Genomic DNA, 19,362 nt, shown 5'->3' with positions numbered 1-19,362 from the left:
GCCCATGGGGCATAGGGGGCTAGGCTGTACTTTCTAACCTGTCCAGAACCCTCGTGTTGGCCAGTGCAGGTTTCTCCCACGTGTGTCCCAAACACTGTATGCCTCAGTGCGGATGGTTTCATGGCACAGGGTAGCTATCACTCTAGAGTTTTGGGCAGTCCCAATTTTTTGGGACTAATCTTGTGTCCCAGATGTACTGGTTTGTGGTTGAGTCTGGAGGTTTCCCTGAGAGGAACCGTGTGGGTTTTTGTTTTTTTAATGTTTATTTCTGAGAGAGACAGGGCATGAGTGGGGGAGGGGCAGAGAGAGGGAGACACAGGATCTGAGCTGTCAGCACAGAGCCCCATGTGGGCCTCAAACCCATGGATCATGACCTGAAGTCAGACGCTTACCCACCTGAGCCCCCTGGCACCCCAAGGATCAGCTTCTCTTTCTCACATAGGATGTGACAGTGCCCCAGCGCTCTTGAGAAGTAGTGCTCTCGCAATACAGAGCCCTGTGCCATCACATCTGCTGGGCTGGTATCATGGATTCCAGGCACCAGGTAGGAGCCATCTGTGCGGTACAGACACACTTAGCAAAATGGTGGGGGGACTTGGAAAGTGGAGGGGCTGCGATGCCTACACCAATGCCCTGGGGGCTACAGCCAATTTCAGGTAAGGGCCTTGTGGACGACATTCTGAGGCCCTGTAGACCTGACAGCGCTCCTGTGGCCGGGGTTCTATTGCACTACAGTTAAAGAAGGTGTTGGGGGCGGGGGGGTTGAAAACCAAACTCCTGGGAATGCAGACATGAAGGCAGCAGGCATGTGGTCTTCCTGACCCACGGAGCGTGGCTTGTGAACTCCGGTGCGGTTGCTGGCCGGTGGGACGCGGAGCTGTGTCCTGGGGGGGAGATTTCAATTTTCCAAGGTTTTCCCGATGTTCAGATTTTTCCGCAAAAGCATTTCCACTCAGCATGCGATAGACTTCAAGTGTACTTGAAAACCGAAAACTGCTGCTGGTAGACTTTACTGCACGTGCACTCGTGAAACCATCGTCCTCCACCACAGGTCCTTTGTCTTGTAACCTCTGCCTGGATTCCCAGGCAGACCGTCACTTTTTCGTACCTTCGCTAGTTTGTGTTCTCTAGAATTTTACATGTTGGATTCTTACTGTGGCTCCTTTTTACGGGCACATAGTAGTATATAATTACTTCGACAATCACCATTGAATAGTTGGAATTTTTTTTTTTTTTTTAAACAAGTGGAAGACACCATTATTCACTCATCCACTCATCTAAAAAAAAGGACGAAATAGGGTTTGGGGGTTGTTGCCAGCCTGGCCGTCACAAGGCACAGTTGTGCCAAATGTACATCTCCATCCCCCTAGCAGTGCGAGGCCTGAGCCCCAGCGAACTGAAACAGGCCAAGCTCTCCCAAGGGGGAAATGGTTGCTCTGAGTTCTGCCGGCATCCTCACCAGTAGAAGCCTGGTCATATTTGTTCCATCTTTTCCAGGAGTGGTTTTCAAAGGTGTGTGAGTGCAATCTCCCCCTGCTCGAATCATGCATTTCCCCTGAGAACTGTGTGCCACCCGTATGTATTTGCCAAGTCTACTTGTTGTGGGTGCTGATGAAAAGTAAAGCATTGGGACCTCGCTAGTGCAATAAAAACGTTCAGTGAAAACGTTTAAAATGTTCTTACACGTGTTTCCTCCCTCGTCTGTGCTGTTGACCGTGTGTTGGCCACGTACACCCTGCACTTGAGAGTGTGGTTCTCTGTTGAAAGGAGCGTTAGTCCAGCCATCGTAACCTTTCCCCGTCGCTAGCTGCGAACGTGAAAGTTGCCAACCAGATGTGCTGCCTTTGAGAAGAGAGGCGGTAAAGGTCTGTTTTCCCAGCAATACTTACTGTACAGGAATAGGAAAGGACAGGTTTTAAATATTACTACTACCCTGCAGTAAAGGAGTAAATCAGTTTAAACTTCAAAATCAGTTTAGTTGTCCCCCTTCCACAGCGCTGCCTGATAAACAATGCCTTTGTCTACTTGGGGCCTGGGGCCCCCTATCAGATTGTGCTAAATAATGTGACTTCCAGGTGGTGGGGGAACAGCTGGAGACTAAGGTCGGCCCCACAAGGGCTCCTTGCCCCAGGATACCGATAAACAACAACAAAAACCCAGAGAATTAAGCACTTTGCCACATGTACTTCCTACTCTAAGCAAGATTTTGTACTTAATTATATAAGTTATTTTTAAATGTATAATTACATGTAACCCTAATCAACGTTCCGTGTCCTTGTTTTCTTCTGGGGTCTTTTCTATCCACCTCACCTCTACCCACAGCCAACTTACATAGATGGATCCTGAGGGACATCCTATCAATGTCACTGAATTCTTAAAATTGGAATAATATTTTTCAAAATGCATTTCATGGGGCCCACGTAGGTGGTTCAGGCTCTTGATTTCAGCTCAGGTCACACGGTCTCAGGGTTTGTGAGTTCAAGCCCCCACAGTCAGCCCTGGGCTGACAGCACAGAGCCTTGGGATTTTTTCTCTCTGCCCCCTCCCCCCAACTCATGCTCTCCCTCAAAATAAATAAGCAAACCTAAAGAAAACAAAAACATGCATTTCATTATTCCATCACCAAAACAAGTATAAATTGTATTACTTCTCTCCCTAGAAGCTGCTGAAAACAGTTACTGCAGATTTGTGGTGGTATAAAGACCACCATTAACTGGTCTTAATTACAAAGGTCACAACAGTCTGTTCACATAAGGGTAAATCTACACATCCCTCCCTCCCTATGGGGGCACAGGCCCGGACACAGGTTTTGGGGTTGAATGCTCATCCTCTACCTTTCCCCCAAGACCTGCCTCCTTTCCTGCTCCTTGACCGAAGATCACTTCTGCACTTACCTTCAAAAGGCAGCAAGGCCTCTGTGGAGCATCTTTGTCTCCGGGCATCAGATAGAACTTCCTTATATGGCACTAATCTCCCCCTCCTCTTCCTACAACTTCTAGAAGGACACCTCTCCTTCACCGGCATAAAGAGAGAAAAAGCTCATCAAATCAAAAAAAAAAATTCCACATTTGCCAAATCGTGTGTCAAAGGGAACACTTACGTGGGGTCAAGGAATGAGCACACACCTTCCAGGGGCCGTTAGAACAGCTGTCACCACCTCCCGGTGTTTTTAGGCCTAACAAGGTCTTTAAAACATTCACATTCCAATCTATGTATACAACAAATTAAATATATATGTAAGATATAAAAAATAAAATATATATAATATAAAAAATAAAGCATTATATATATATAATATATACAAAGCTTGGTTATTCTAATTTGAAGTTACTGCCAAATTATCTACGATGTCCCCCATTCTAAAACTCGCTCATTGCAACTCTGCCGATATGTTAGGGGTGCTAACCCTTGTGGGTTCTGCCACCTCAGAAACTCTCCCACACACCGAGGTAGAGGAAACCACTTTATTCTAGAACTACAGCAGACAATAGAGACGGCCTATTGTCTCTATGATAAGACAATATGATAGGCTACGCACGCGTTCTCAAGATCAGCAGCAAAACCTGGGTCTTCGCAGCGAGACCTCTTTCTCCTTGCTCCTCGATCCGCCCTTGCTTCACAGCGTTTACCCTCTGATCGCACCTGGTAATCTGGGTCCCCTCTGGGGTTGGCCCTTCACCACTTCTATCCGAAGGAATGGAACCCTTCCTCGGTCTGCAACTGGGCAAGTCACAGCTTACAGCCAGACGCCAAATTAAACCGCTCAGAGACGAGGGGTTCGCTGCCTTCTCCGAGGCTTAGTTCTCATGGAAATGGCACCAGGCTTTGAACAGATTTCTTGGCGTTGTTTTTCATTCCTTTAGCGGCCGCTCGGCTTGCCACTCCCACCGCCTTCCTGTCTCCAGACTCCCAGAGCAAAAACACGGCCAAAATCTTTGGTTTCCCAGCAGATGGGTTCCTCGAGTGGGCGCGGGAAGCTGGGCGCGCGAGAGGAGGCACCATGTCTGCGCTTGCCCGGAGGACCACCACCCTGTGGCACGACCATCCGCCAACAGGAGTGCGGGGTGCGCAAAGCGGCAGAACAGCGGGTCCCAGGGAGCCCCTGGCGAGCACCCTCTGAGGCACCTGCTTCCACGGCCGAAAGTTCGTCGGAGGTGTCAAGGAGGATTGGGGCGCGCCTGGGTGGCTCAGCTGCTTAAGCGTCCAAACTTCAGCTCCGGTTATGATCTCAGGATTTGTGAGCTGCCGAGAGGCACCCACAGGGGACTCGGGGTGCTGGAGACGGGCTCCTAGGTCTCGGAAAAGAGCCCCGCACGCGTGCCCGCGCCCATCGCCGGACCGCTGTCGGACCCGCCCCTGCCTCGGAGGCTATCGCACGGCTCACGACGCGGGAAGCGGTGCTCGGCCCCACGGAGAGACCAGGGGGCTCCACGCCGAGGGGAGGCGCTGGGACATCTCGCAAGGGCTACTCCGCTGGAGAAATGAGCGGCGGCAGGGCCGTCGGGGGAGAGCCTTGATCGCAGAAGTTCGTTCTCCCAATCCTGGCCCGCCGGGGTTGCAGAGATGCCCGGACACGCGGGCAGGGGCTTGGAGATGAAGGGAAGCACAAGGCTCCTTGAGCAGCCACTGGTCGGCCTGGGAGTCTGCGCTGCTCCGGGACGCACCGCTGCGATGCATCACAGGTTCGAACCCCCACCGTCGCTGTCGGGCGCGCCTCCCTCCCCCACTCGACTCCCCAACTCCACCCCGGCTCCTCGGGCGCACTGGGGTGGACGGACGCTCAGGGGCCAAGGCGAACCCGCACTTGGGGGCTGACCTCGAGTGATCCGGGGGCGCACAGCGCGGAGGGACGGCCTCTCCACTGTGGGGAGAACCGCTTACGAAGCCGCGGAGAAGGAAGGAGTGTCCGCGGGGCCAGCGGCCCCGGCCCAAACGGAGCCGTGGAGCAGGGCGAGGCCAGGCGGGTTCCGCATCCCTGCCTGCGCACCGCGCACCCGCCTGCAGGGAAGGAGCTAGTGGAGGGGGAGGAGCAGCTCCCCGCACCGAAACAGCCGTTTTGCGTCTGGTTGGAGCCGAGCCCAGCGCGGGAGAGCGGGCTCACCACGGAGTTCGGCTCGAGGAGCTCCAAGGGGAGCCTGCACGGACAACACCTCCGGGCCTGCTTTGGGCCTCCGGCCTCGGCCGCTGCCTGGTCCCTGCGGCGGGGGTCACACGGGCCAGAGGACGCCCTTAAGCGCCTGAGGATTGAAGCAGCCTCGAGGTCGGGGCTCGCGCATGCGCGGTTACTGCCGCAGAGACCCAGGGTTCCAAGCGAAGGAAATTGCGTTACCGTCCACAAAGCAACCTTCGGAGCTAATCCGCACTCCCACTTCAAAGCACGGGCTTTGGAAACCATACCAGCCCTTTCCTGGCAGCAAAAATAAATAAATAAAATTAAAAGAATTAAAATAAAAAAAAATACTAGCCTTCGAGTGAAAAAATTACGGGTCCGGGTAAGGACTCTACGGATCACGGGGGCCTCCTGGGTTCAACTACTGGCCCCCCAACACGATCCCATCGCTGCAACCCCGGAGCTCCTGGGGCCACCTGGCCAACTCAACGGTCGGTCGTGTCTGTGAGGCGCTCGCAACGCGCGGGGGCCGCCGCGGGCCGGCTACGTCCTCCCGTCTGTCCCCACGCGCAGCTGCCCGTCCGGGACAGAAGCCCGGGGCTTGAAAGAAACTTCCGGGAGGCATCTCCGACCGCCGGGCCCCGTGGGGAACCGCGGCCAGACCCTGAGCACCTTATCCCCGCCACTCTGCACATTCCGTGACGCTCCTCGCCTCCGGAGCAGGATTCCGAAAAATCGAGCGCAAGAAACCACGCAAGCACAAGTGCAGCCGGGGTCCGCCCTCCCCGGCCCCCGGGGCGCGGCCGGTGCATCCACGTCTATCGTTTGGGACTTGGGAGAATTTCGGCGGAGGCGCCTCCGACCACCGGACCCCACGAGGAGCCGCGGCCGGGCCCCGGGCACCTTACCCCGGCCTCCCCGAACGTCCCGGGCCGGCCTCTAGGCGCGGGGCACCCTCTCCCTTTCCCCCGCGGCGCCACCCTGGGTTCCCGCAGGCAGAGACGCACCAGCGGGTGCCGGTCGACGTTCCCCTTTCCCCGGGAGGGCCTACGAGCCACTCCCTACTAGAACGGCGCATTCAATCTCCAGCGAACTGATGCGCGGCGACGCGCCGGCGACCCCGGGATGATCCCGCCAGCGCCCCCGGCCTCCTGGAACCCTTCCTCGGGTACCGCCGCCAAATCCCACCCCTTGTCGATTTCGCCGGAGCTCCGGAGGGAGGAACGTCTAAGAGGAGCCACCAGATGGCGCCCGACAACCGGCGCGAACGTCCTCAGACGCATCTGGATCGCGGCCGTCGAGGGCGCGCTGCCTGCCGCCTCGACGTCCAGGCTTCGCCCTCCCCACCTCGGACTCGTAGACTGTACGATGTGAGATTTTGCCTCCTGCCAAGTAGGGGGCATTCCCGCCTACCTCCTTCCCGGCCACCACGTCTTGGCCTAGTCCCAGCTCCTCTCTTTCTGCTTCCTTATCCTGCATGTGACCGGCTTCGTGCGCCCTGGATGGCGTGGATGTGCGCCTCCTTTCCAGGGGGTCTGCGAGTAGTAAGAGGTTAAGGCATTAGCCTTTCTTGTCACTCCGTTACCTCCGTAAATTAAAATCCCGCGGGCACAGGGGCGCCTGGGTGGCTCAGTCGGTTAAGCGGCCGACTTCGGCTCAGGTCATGATCTCGCGGTCCGTGAGTTCGGGCCCCGCGTCGGGCTCTGTGCTGACAGCTCAGAGCCTGGAGCCTGTTTCGGATTCTGTGTCTCCCTCTCGTTGACCCTCCCCTGTTCATGCTCTGTCTCTCTCTGTCTCAAAAATAAATAAAAACGTTAAAAAAAAAAATTTAAAAAAAAAAAAAAAAAATCCCGCGGGCACATTTTTACACACTGGTAAAGCTGGCAAGAAGCTTACTTAGCTTTTCAGACTTACCATTAGAAGTTTGCCAAGGGAAATGCTGTTGCATCCACACGACTCTTGACACAGAATGCTACGGGCACCAGTGACAGTCACAACAAAGTTTATTGCAATGAGAGGCAAGGCCGACGGATCGGGACCAACACTCTTGATAAGAGTGCGGCCTCGAACAGCTGGGGTACAGAGTTTTTATGGCCGATCACATCGTTTTATCATCACCTGGGAACAGAACAGAGAAACAGTTGCCAGATGAGTTAGAAACAGTTGCCAGATGAGGTGATTATTTTAGACTTTCTGCCGCTTAGTTGCAACCAGTGGATCTCCTTGGCCTTGCCTCTGATGCTCTTTTCTTTGAGCTTTTGTTTCCTTCTTGGTGAAGACTGATTTACAAGAGTATGAAGCGTAATTTACAAGAGTAAAGCAAGGCTGTTATCTCTTGACCTTCAGTGTCAGAACAAAGCTGTTATTTTTCAAGCTACCTGTTAGCCCTACCCTACAATTTAACCCTTACAATGCTCTAAGGGAAGACTAGGGAAGTCTCTTCCCTTTTTTTATACCAAGGAGAATTGGTTTCTTTTTTTTCCCTAAATTTTAATATTTATTTATTTACTTTTGAGAGAGGGAGGGAGAGATGCACAAGCAGGGGAGGCACAGAGAGAGGGGGAGACAGCATCGGAAGCAGGCTCCAGACTCTGAGCTGTCAGCACAGAACCTGATGAGGGGCTCGAACCCGTGCACTATGATACCATGACCTGAGCGGAAGTCCCACACTCAACCTACTGAGCCACCCAGGCGCCCAGGGTTTCTCCTTAACTTGCTTTTACTCCTACACACCTTCCTCTGTATTTCTTGTAAAGTAGGTATTTGTGAGACGGGTATTTCAGGTCTACGCCAGGTGGACAGTTGTGCAATGTGACACTCCTGGAGATACATGGAGTGTGACACGTGTGAGATTAGGACACCCCTCAGCAGAACCCGGAAGCCCCTACATACATCCCAGGGACCCTGCATGACCAGCGAGGCGTGCTGGTGCCCTTCAACAAGCCACACACACGCATTATACTGTGCCCTGGCAGAAAACAGGTGCAATAGACAAGGGACACACAGCCAGCTTGTGCAGCTTGCACCAGGGGCTTGTGCCCCAGAGGGCGGTGCCAACGCGCCCTCGCAGATATGAGGAGACATGAATGCACAAATACTCTGGGGAGACTTGTGAGACAGCCACGGCACAGGGACACCCAAAAGCCTGGTATGCAGATACACACGCACAATCACACAATCCCCATGGGCTGAGGGTGACAAGGTGATTTCCACCTGGCTTGGAGAGAGTCCCCCGTCCCCCCCCCCCCCATCCTGGCCCCATCCCCGCAGGTTTGATGATGCTTTGCTGCTGGTCAGAACGGGGAGCTGGATGAACACCTTGGCACAACGTGGAGACCCACCCAGGTTTGAATCCTGAATGTAAACACAGAAGGATACATGACAGGAGCAAATCAACCCAAGCGCAGGTAGCAGAAAACCTAACTTGGAAATGCCGCCAAGAAGGCCCAGGAGTCAGTGCGAAGCTGGCAGGGGGCAGGGGTAGAGGGAGGGGCGGGGGGGTGGTTACAGACTCTGCTGGAGGGGTCGGCGTGCCTGAGTTGGCTTCAGGGATAGTGGACCTAGACTGGTTTGGGGAGGGGGCCATTTTGGTGGATGCTCAGCTATTGTTTGGGTGATTTGCATTTCCCCCAGAGTCTTGGGGAGAACCCTGTAGCTCCAGCCGTGCCAGGCAAGTCCGGATTCTTTCCCCCTCCTGGTGTTTCTCAGGTGCTTTACTCCTGAGTACACGGGGGCTTCTAAGTCAACCTCAGCAGTTTTCCAGCTGCCAAATCACAGCTACAACCACAATGAAACACATAACTGAGCAAGGTTCCCGATAAACTCAAAACACAAACATGGAGAAGAAATCTCATTGCTTAATTTCATAAATTTTTTGTGAAGTGTTGTAAAGCTCCTGGAACTCTCACAGGCAAACCACTATGCGTGGCCACAGCTAAGCGTGGGCTTCCCAGGTACCACCATACAGTTATTCTCAAGATGCTATCATTGGGGTGCTTCGAAAGTCCTCCTGGGGAGCCTGGGGGGGGAGGGGGCTCAGTTAAGCATCCGACTCTTGATTTCAGCTCAACTCATGATCTGGTGGTTTGTGGGTTCAGGCCCGAGTCTAGCTCTGTGCTGACAGCTCAGAGCCTGGAGCCTGCTTTAGATTCTGTCTCCCTCTCTCTCTGCCCCTCCCCCATTCATGCTCTCCCTCAAAAATAAAGTAAAACATTAGAAAATATTTTTTTAAAAGGCAAAATCTTAAAAAAAAAAAAAAAAAAAAAGACCCCCGTCCTTTCTCCCCATTAAGCACTGTGTTCTGGAGAGCGGGAGGATGTGGACAGAGCTCTGGGTCCTACATTGCCTGGGGAAGGGCTCATCGTTAAGTGTGGTAAATATACATGAAGACACAGGGGCACGATGAAACAATTCTGCTGCTCTGAACATATCCAGAGTTCATGAGAGAGAGAAGGGTCAGATCTTGGGGTCATGGTACAGGTAAGCAAAGGTAGTGTTCCCTGGTGTCTGAGAGCTTTGATCCTGGAGGGAGAGAGGGGAATTTGGACACTTTTAAGCACTGCTGATAATCGGGGGTGGGTGGGTGCCATGAACTCTTAGTTGTGCTTCAAAAAAAATAATAAATAAAGATTGCTACAAATTCAAGTACCCCAGGTGCGTTCAGCCCTCAGTCAGCCTTTCCAATGTCTTCCTAATTCTCAGTGATGGGGGTCTGAGAAACCACAGGGGCTCTTCCCAACTGTCCCTCTCAATCAGCTTGGAGAAACCCCTCTCCAGGTTGGAAATGGAGCTCTGCCAATGACATGAGCTAGATTTGCAGTGTTTGGACCCACTGTTACAAAGCAGTCCTTGCGTCAGAATACTAGAGCGGCTCAAGCAGTAGGCGTCTCTAGTAAACTCCCAATTGGTCCCTGGGTCTGAACCTATTCCCTTTTGTCTGGGCCCTTTGAGATACTCACTCTTTTTCTCCTTACTCTGCCCCTATTCATTTATTGGGTTGAGATTTCTTAGAGAAGAATCATGCCACACTTTCTCCCAAAAAGGGGTGAATCATTCTAGAATTTTACAGCAATAATCACAAGAGCCAACCAGGGGAATTAAGAGACCATGTGACATCTTTTATTCGTTGTCTCTGACAGCACTATAGCAGACTCTGGAGAGCTAATCGTTTCGTTCCTATTGTATCAGCTACCATCCTCTTTATGGGCAAGATCCTCAACTGATACTGGCAAAATCCACTAAGCTTGAGCCCATGCGACTTCGTGATCTCAGCAGGCGGAAGATCTCTTCCTCCCCTGGCAACAACCCAGCCAATGAGAGATGGCAACAGCTCAGCCAGTGAGAAGCCACTATACTTACAACTTGCAGTTTACTCCAATGGTCTTTCAGTGTATGAAAGCTCTTCCCAACTTCCCCTTTCCTCAATAAAAAAAAGCATTTCTCATCTCTGTTCTCTAGACTTGCCCCTGGTTTTGCTGAAACTTGCTCGTCCTGGATTGCAATTCTGAGCTCTTCCTAAATAAACCCATTTTCTGCTGGTAAAATAACTAGAAGTTTTATTTTTAAGGTTAACATAGGAGTAAGACAGGTGGCATCACTTAAGATTCTATAGGTACTAAAATAATGAGAATAGTTTGAAAGGTTTGACTACTTGAATAAACTGAATTCCTTGAATGACACAAATCACTAATCCTCACTCTAGGGGCAAAAAGGTAACTTCTATATCTATATCCACTATGAAAATTAAATTTGTAGTTGTAAATCTTCCCATAAACTCCAGGCCCAGTTAATTCTCTGGTGAATTCTACAAAAGAAAGAAACAATACCAATTCTTCAAAAACTGTTCCAGAAAATTAAAAATCAGGGAATACTTAACCAACTTAATGTGTAAAGGCAGCATTATGGTGATACCAACTAAACCCAGGCATGAGGGAAAATTAGAGACTAACATCCCTCATGAGCATAGATGCAAAAATCCTTACGAAGAGAAACACAACAAATAAATGCAACAATACATAAAAAGAATACATTGTGACCAAATGGGGCTCACTGTAGAAATGTAAAGTGGGTTCAGCTTTTGAAAATTAGTCAATGTAATTAATCATTAAAAGACTAAAAATGTAAAGAAAAAAAAAAACTATGATTGTGGTAACCAACATACAAGAGACTCTGAAATCCCTACCTCCTTGTATTCTGTCAAGGGGCCCCCTTCTACTTATACCAGGATTAGTCTGTGTTACCTATAGAATAAGTCACTTCCTGAAAAAGAAAAAAATTACTTCTAGAAAAAGACTAAGGAACAACAAAAATAATTATGCGGAGTTAAATAAAGCCATATGCACAAGAGCACATATTAAAGTGTTACCTGTAGACGTATATGTTTCCATATAAAATCCTAGGAAATAAAATCTGCATTGACAGAAAGCAAGATGGGTGGTTGCCTAGGAATGGGTAAGGAGGAGAGGGATTGGAGGGCAAATCAGAAAACTTTGCTTTCACAGATGCAAACATGTTATCAAAACTAACCGAATTGTATACTATAAATAAGTACAGTTTATTGCAGAAAACGTAGGTCGCTGACAGTGACAGTAGCCGTAAGAGACACAAATACGGGAATCCTGAGAATTTCCATAAGCCCTCATACCGAAGCCACAGTGATGGAAACATGTGGATATACCTTTACAAGAGTCCCATTCCCTACAGTTTGCTCCCAATTCCCTATTAATCAGTGTCCCCGTACCAATCAGGATTCCTACCTAGTCTTTTTAGGGGACAGGGACATCTTCCTACTAATAGTAGATTTCAGGGCCATTCGCAGGTCTCAAGGGGCCAAGTTCTCCTCAAGAAAATATGGGAACATAAAACATCCCTCTGGAACAAGGGAATCAATTCAAACTGCTCCCAGAACACCAGAGACTGTCACAACAACTGCCCACTACTCGGGGTGACCTTGATTACACAAATAATCTTGGAACACAGGCCAAAATATTAGACCCACCAAGATCAGTATTCTTTCACAGACAGCCTTGAGCAGTGATGCAAGTTAGACTAAAACTAAAACGAGAGCTGTTCTTTGCCATTCTGCTACCACCACTGAGACGCATTTGGAGTTCTCACAAAACCTGTTCCTCCCTTCATGCCGGCAGAGCCCAATCCTGTTCTCAGTACAACCCACAGAGTGAACAGAGTCCCTAAGACTAAAGGCAGTTGGAAAACTAAGGTATTGCTTGCAAAAACAGAACAGTGTGAGGCAGGCAATTCCCAAAGTAGGTGACTTGGAGACCGGATAAATCCATCGTTAAGTGCAAAATGGGACGAACAAAGTCCATGAAAAATGGAAACCCTCTCTGCAAACAGCCAGCAGAACAAAGCTTGCAAGCTTATGACCAAAACTGAGTCATGTCCTTGCTTAAACCAGCTGATGGAGGCAAAGGCAGGAAGGAGTGAGGATTTTTAATGGGCTCTACTACTGAGGATTCCCTCTAGGAAAGGGAGGAGCAGCAGAGATCTGCCTATCAGAGCACGTCGGGGTGACTTGTGCAATGTGGGACTCTGCCCTTCCACACATGGCTGGTTTTTCTTCAGAGACACTGGTGGCCACAGAATTCTGGCAAAGGTCCTGGGCTTGTTATAAAGTACAACACTGTACCAGAGAGCTTCTGACTCAACCTCCCCAGGGTGGATGTTTAAACGTATGAGGTTCAACTTCCAGCTGATGGCTACTCACGGAAGGCTAATCTCAGAGCTTCTCTTTAGTGTCAGTTGCTATGTTGCACAAGGAAACGGTATACTCCCTACTATACTAAGGCCTTTCTCCAGTGTGAACTTTCCAATGTCGGATGAGGGAAGCTCTTTGCCTGAAGGCCTTCCCGCACTCACTGCACTTATATGGCCTTTCTCCAGTGTGAATTCTATGATGCTGAACAAGTACATGTTTGTGGCTAAAGGCTTTCCCACAGTCGCTGCACACATAGGGCTTTTCACCATTGTGAACTCTCTGGTGCGCAATAAGGTCAGAGCTCTGGCTAAAGAACTTCCCGCAGGCAATGCACTCATAGGGCCTTGCCCCAGTATGGACGCTCCAGTGTTTAATGAGTCTGTATTTGTGACCGAAGTATTTCCCACATTCGCTGCACTCGTAAGGCCTTTCTCCAGTGTGTATGCTCTCATGCTGAACAAGTGTGGATTTGTGGCTGTAGGCTTTCCCACACTCGCTGCACTTGTAAGGCCTTGCTCCAGTGTGGACTCTCTGGTGTACAATAAGGTTAGAGCTGTGATTGAAAACTTTCCCACATATGCCACACTCATATGGCATTTCTCCAGTGTGGATTCTCTGGTGCTGAGCAAGTATGGGTTTGCGGCTGAAGGTTTTCCCACATTCGCTGCACTCATAAGGCCTTTCTCCAGTGTGGACTCTCTGATGCTGGACAAGTGAGTCTTTGCGGCTGAAGACCTTCCCACATTCGCTGCACTCGTAATGCCTTTGTCCACTGTGAAAGGCCTCCGCACATTTGGCGTTACCGTTTGGCTTCCAATTGCTATGAGGGGCACGGTGCTGGAAAATGCTTGAGCTAGTTGGGAAGTCCTTATAACCCTTCCCGGTCATAAAAGGCATCTCCAATGGTTCGACAGGGCAGCTGTCCACAAGCAAGGTGCCGCCCTCGTTCCCTCTGAAGGGTTCCCCTCCACCGTGCTGCTTCTGGTGCTGAAGGTTTGCACTGAACCAGAACTGTTTCCCACATGCCCCACATGTGTATGATTTCTGCCCAGGGTGTGTTCCCTGGGGCTCAGCCAAGTGCAAAATGTCTTTCAAGAGTGGGCCACAAGTCTCACAGGGGTGGGCCTTCTGGGTAGAAGGGCCTGCCTTGGGAGTCCTGACCTGTGACACACCCACAGAAATGTTCTGCTCAACAGCTGTCTCCTCGTCCTCCGTTCCATGCCGAGAACCTGAAAGCAGACAGATGCTGGTGAAGTGCAAACGGACACTGATGGGAAGGGCAGCCTCATTACAAATGTGTGTCTAACAGAAATAAGATCAGGGTCATAGGACTGCTGTCAGAACAAGAGGCCCAAGCTCCAGACGAATAAAGAGCTGCTAACCAGCAGTTAGCATCTAAAGATCATAGGATGGAAGAGGCCTTGGCTGGGACAGAACACAAATGCAGGGTACAAGCCAGGAAGAGCATTTCAGGGTTTCAGTGAGGCTTTGGCTGCTGGGGACAGTGAGAGCTGTGTAGAAGGTGTGTCTACCGAATAGCTACCACTGAACACCTGATACTTAAGGACTATTTGGCGTATGTGCACATCTCATAACCACTAAGTATAGGCCAACGTTGAGGAGCAGTGCAGAGGAACAGGTGAGATATGGAGACACAGGTGGCGAACAGACAGAGGTCAAAGTTCAGAGCATAAGACAAATGTGTACGTGGGAAACCAAAAACAGAAAGAAACAAACGTGGGAAGAGAGGGTAGGGAATGACCAGAACCCAGCCCTGACACCACATCCTTCCCCGCTCCCACTCCCCAGGGCCACACCCACCCTGAGCCTCTCTGGTCCTGGCTGGAGTAACGTCTGCCCAGTCAGATACCCAGGGCTTGCCGCCCAGCTCCAGTGAGGCAACCCCGAGGGACACGGAAGATTCATATCCTAAGAAGAAGATGAGACAGGTAAATGGCCAGCACTGGTCTGGGTAACCCACCACTCAGAGAAGAAAACTAAATATTATAAAAATAACCTCAAAGTAGGGTCTTACTAAGAATAGCTCAGTGGGCTCGGCTAGTGGTGACCACACTGGTCCCTGCAGTTCCTGGCCCAGGCAGGCTACTGGAAACATCAGCTAGAGGAAGCAGGTAGAAACTGGAACACAGGGGTGCTTGGATCTGGAGAGGGGTACTCAGTCAGAGAGAGGACAATCTCTGATACGGGAAGAGCTAGATGCCCTTGGGGAACAGGGGAGAGGCAGAGCCCAGTCCAGAACACTGGGGTGGGTGTGGGGGGCCTTACCCAGCGAGGCCGTAAGTGCCAAGTTCTCCAGCATCACATCGCGGTACAGGAGCCTCTGAGCCTCATCAAGGAGCCCCCACTCCTCCCGGGAGAAGTACACGGCCACGTCCTCAAAGTTCACCTGCCCCTGCCACAATGGCGAGAGCCAAGTCCATGAGCAGCCTCTCTCCCGAGGACACGCATCTAGGCCCCCACAGATCTCCCCCAAGTTCCTTCCTACCTAATTCCTCAACTCAGAGGAAGTAACGGGGACTGGGTGCCAAAGGTGCCTGCTCTCTCCTGAAGTCCCTTTGATTACTGTGTCCACCCAGGGCAGCAACAGGCAGGTGGTCAGAGAGGCACCACTGAAGCTCTGGGCCTGGTCTGTGGAGCTGCAGTCCCCTCCCCCACCTCCCGCCAGCTAGTTCTCCTGCGGCTGCTACCATCATGCTACCGGACAACCAAAGCTGGACTCACCTTTGTCCTCTAAGTCCCCAGTACCAGGGCCCAGGAGCCAGCGGTTCACACTCCTTTCTACACGCACACTATTCATAGGGTCTCTCACAGCTGTGGCCCCCCACCCAGACACTGGCCTCCACCATTACTTTCCTGGCTTGCTAACCACACTGTTGTGCAAATTCCTCCTCTCAAGCCCACCTACACACCCGCTTCTATTCCCTAGATGTCTCCATCCTAACGCCCTCCACCGAAGTCCAGTCCCGTCTTCAGCAGCTCACCTGACACCTCCACTCAGTGTTCTCTGGCACACGTTAAGCCTCGTCACCAGGCCACAAATAAAATCCTGAAATCTGACCTGAGTTACGTCTATCACTGACATGCCCATCTTGGCTGATGGAACATCTACCCTTCCAGGTGATAAGACCTAAAGCCTCAGGGTTCTCTCTCTCACTTCAAAAACTCTGATCCAATACTTCTCCCATCTACACAGCTCCCCCGTGGCCCATCCATTACTACCACTCACCCAGAATGCTGCAGCGCCCTCCTCCCTGGTCTCCTCGTGGCTACCACAGCTCCCTGTACCCTCACCACACACAGTCTGTTCTCCACCTGGCATCCAGAGGGGGCCTGCTAAAACCTGGATCAGATCACCTCCCTCCTCTGCTCCTACCCCACGGCTACACAACCCTCAGAACGGAGGCCCAGCCTGTCAGCGGGCCATCTCAGACCGGACTCCTGCCCACCTGCTCCTGATTCCTACCGCACGTGGTGGAGACCTGCAGTTTCTTGAAACCTGTCATCTCAGTCTCTCCTCCCTGTTGGTTTCCGGTACCTGGAACAATGTTCTAACAGTCACCCAATATAGGAACCCTCCCATATAACCCCTGGCCTGGACCTATAACTCGGGGCTGAGGATTTCTCCAGGGTCCTCAGACTCATGCGCTGGGGCAGTGTAAGCAAAGTGTCGCAGGACACCACAATCCTGGAGACCATGTGGATGGGGTGGGATCGAGAGCACAGACACCCTTCTCTCACCTGCACAGGGTCCATAATTACTTCTGAGTTCGTGGGAACCTGTGGGAAGAGGAGGCTGTGAGAGACAAGAAACCACGAAGGAGCCCCAAAAGCTCACGGCTCCCCCCTACTCCTGCCCCAACACAAAGACCTGGGGCTGACTGTCCCCCCTCTGTGCCTCAGTCTTTAGGGCCACCTAACAGCTGTGTAAACCCGGACTAGGTCTGTCTGTGCCTCACTGTCCTCATCATCTCCTGACCTCCACCCCAAGTTTGTTCCATAATCAGTCTATGAAATACTTTGAAAACCTTCAGATCGCGTCCCTCCCGTTAGAACCTTCCATGGCTCCCGGGGCGCTCAGAATGAAGGCACAGCCCCTCTGAATGTCGCGCAAGTGTAACTCCTCACACTCCCTGACCCTTTCACAAACCAACGGCCCCAGGTATCCCGCAGCCTCCGGCTGTCGCTCCTCCGAGCCTTCGCACATGCTGGGCCCTCCCTGCATCGTCCTTCCACACCCCACACACCGGCTGTCAGAAACGGGACCCAACCGCCCCTGCTGTCTGGACACAGGGGCCTAACCTGCAGGGACCTGAAGCAGCCCTCATTCGAGCTCGGGTTCAGAAAGGGAAGTCGGGGGAGGGCCCGAGAGCGCAGCACCCACCTGCGCCTCGTCCGTCAGTGGGGCCGCCTCCACCCGAACCTGCGGACCCGAGAAGGCGCAGGGAGAGGAGAGGGTCATTAACGATCGGCGGGTGAGAGGACGCGACCCTCAGGCCCGCCTCCGCTCAGGGGAGACAACGCCTCCTCCAGTGTTTTCCCTCTCGTGTCACCTCTCTGCGAGATGGACCAACCTGGTGGGTTAATCCAAAAGCAAACAAAATGTCCGCTCTGGAAGGGAACGGAAGTCCCACCCTGACGTCTCACGCACCAACGGAAACGCCACTTTCCCAGGCATTCATTGGCCCGGCACCACGGAGGCTCCTGGGTAACGTAGTTTCAGTTTCGGCAGCAGCTACACTGGAAAGGAGCATCCGCGCCACCTCCAAAGCAGAGGCCTCCATAGAGCTGGTGGCGCCTAGAAATTGCGTCATCTTGAGGTCGCTTTCCCTTAAAGGAGCCGTTACCATATTTCCCATCAGTGTAGTCTGCCACACATGTTTGGAGATATTCTCTTTAGGCATAGAATGCTCACCCAAAACTCAGATGGACACCTTGTATGCTAATGTCACTCATATTTTTAGAGCTGGAAGCTAACACTTGTAGCCTGCAGTTCTAGAGTTAGTTTTGTGAGACCCAGCATTTTGGGTCAGAAACAAGAGAAGGAAAGACTCCAGACAGGGCCAGGATGTGCAACAGGCAGAGGGATACTGGGCGCCGCTGAAGCACGCGGGCAATATTTGTGTCTCTGGTTGCCTCAGAAATCATTCCTCCTGCCTGTATAATCAGTGATTGTGTCGAACACAGGTCTAATACTTTTTTTTTTTACAAGGTATTTCTTACTCTGTATACAGAGATGTATTCAATTCCATTTTGGTATCTTACAAATGTCTGAGAGAAAGGCGATTTAGCAAATGTCATTGGCAGTTAGGAGGGCAAGAAGAACAGCTTCTGTGCGTAGGAATTAGCCACAGAACTAAATTTGTATAGGGGCACCTGGGTGGCTCAGTCAGTTAAGCATCCGTCCGACTTCAGCTCAGGTCATGATCTCACGGTTTGTGAGTTCGAGCCCTGCTTGGGGCTCTGTGCTGACAGCTCAGAGCCTGGAGCCTGCTTCGGATTCTGTGTCTCCCCCTCTCTGTGCCCCTCCCTTGGTCACATTCTGTGTCTCTCTGTGTCTCAATAATAAATAAATGTTAAATTTGGATACACAGTAAAAAATGTCGTTTAAGTGAGTGTGACATAAGAATATTTGAGGCCCAAAGTGATTCATGTAATGGAAAACAAACCCACAGGCAATAAATTTCTAAACAAAATATTCAAGTCCAAAAAAGCTTGATCTCAGATGGAAGGTCTGCAATGAGAGAAGGAACGAGGATCGAGAGAGATGTGCATCTTTTGATTAAAACAAATGCTCAGGGGCGCCTGGGTGGCTCAGTCGGTTAAGCGGTCGACTTGGGCTCAGGTCATGATCTCGCGGTCCATGAGTTCGAGCCCCGCGTTGGGCTCTGTGCTGATGGCTCGGAGCCTGGAGCCTGTTTCCGATTCTGTGTCTCCCTCTCTCTGACCCTCCCCTGTTCATGCTCTGTCTCTCCGTGTCTCAAAAATAAAAATAAAACGTTAAAAAAATTAAAAAAAAATAAAACAAATGTTCATTATCTATGCAAAATGTGAACATATCCCCCTGTGGAGTTAAAATGATGGAATTCCCATGCATTCCTCCAGATACTCACTGAGAGAAGGCTATTTGCTTAATGTTCTAAATCCCTTATATTTCTAAATGGGAAGAAAATGCATTTGTAATTCTGTTAACTTTAAAAATAGAAGCTGCCAGTTATTTTACCAGCAAAAGATGGGTTGATTTGGGAAAAGAGAATTCCAATCCAGGACAAATAAGCTGCAGTAAAACTGTAGGTGAGTCTGGGGAACGAAGGAGAGACACAATTTCACGGGGCAAAAAGAGGAAAGTTGGGAAGGCTGTTATGAACTACAACTCCATTGGGGTAAACTGGGATTAATAGTGTGGTACCTTTATTGGCTGAGCTGTTGCCTGATGGGATGAGAAAAGTATCTCTACCTTTAGTTGGAGTAGTAGAGTATCAATATGCAAAGTCTAGTCCAGGTAAGGTCAAGTCCA

The 19,362-nt window shown here is 51.1% G+C and overlaps 1 protein-coding gene and 1 long non-coding RNA gene across 4 annotated transcripts; both read right to left on the bottom strand.

Moving 5' to 3' along the window:
* Positions 1 to 2,259: 2,259 nt before the first annotated feature.
* Positions 2,260 to 7,203, bottom strand: LOC132691260 (uncharacterized). The gene is made up of 4 exons (XR_009615667.3): positions 7,025 to 7,203; positions 3,539 to 6,645; positions 3,101 to 3,208; positions 2,260 to 3,012 (listed from the first exon to the last, which is right to left on the bottom strand). It is a non-coding gene; the product is annotated as an uncharacterized LOC132691260 (long non-coding RNA).
* Positions 7,204 to 10,206: 3,003 nt separating this feature from the next.
* ZNF772 (zinc finger protein 772) lies at positions 10,207 to 17,472 on the bottom strand. Of its 3 annotated transcripts, none has more exons than XM_060652530.3 (5): positions 17,230 to 17,472; positions 16,587 to 16,625; positions 15,114 to 15,240; positions 14,649 to 14,756; positions 10,207 to 14,056 (listed from the first exon to the last, which is right to left on the bottom strand). In XM_060652530.3, exons 1-5 carry the CDS (start codon positions 17,305 to 17,307, stop codon positions 12,912 to 12,914), a joined length of 1,497 nt encoding a protein of 498 aa, XP_060508513.3. In that variant the 5' UTR covers positions 17,308 to 17,472; the 3' UTR covers positions 10,207 to 12,911. The 3 variants fall into 3 exon arrangements, with proteins under 3 accessions (XP_060508513.3, XP_060508514.3, XP_060508516.3); XM_060652531.3 differs by having other exon boundaries at positions 15,114 to 15,234; XM_060652533.3 differs by lacking the exon at positions 14,649 to 14,756.
* Positions 17,473 to 19,362: the final 1,890 nt, after the last annotated feature.

The sequence above is a fragment of the Panthera onca genome, chromosome E2 (assembly GCF_046562875.1).
Source record: "Panthera onca isolate mPanOnc1 chromosome E2, mPanOnc1 haplotype 2, whole genome shotgun sequence".
In the NCBI taxonomy this organism is placed as follows: Eukaryota; Metazoa; Chordata; class Mammalia; order Carnivora; family Felidae; genus Panthera; species Panthera onca.
Note: the sequence above shows the minus strand (reverse complement) of the source record. Positions and strands in the feature narration are given on the sequence as shown.

Bases quoted from the DNA above. Each gene is read 5' to 3' on its own strand.
- ZNF772 (XM_060652530.3), bottom strand. From the start codon at position 17,307: ATGACCCTCTCCTCTCCCTGCGCCTTCTCGGGTCCGCAGGTTCGGGTG. The intron at 16,626-17,229 runs GTGGGTGCTGCG...CTCTTCCCACAG, and splicing joins CACTGACGGACGAGGCGCAG to GTTCCCACGAACTCAGAAGT. The intron at 14,757-15,113 runs GTAAGGCCCCCC...TCTTCTTCTTAG, and splicing joins GGCACTTACGGCCTCGCTGG to GATATGAATCTTCCGTGTCC.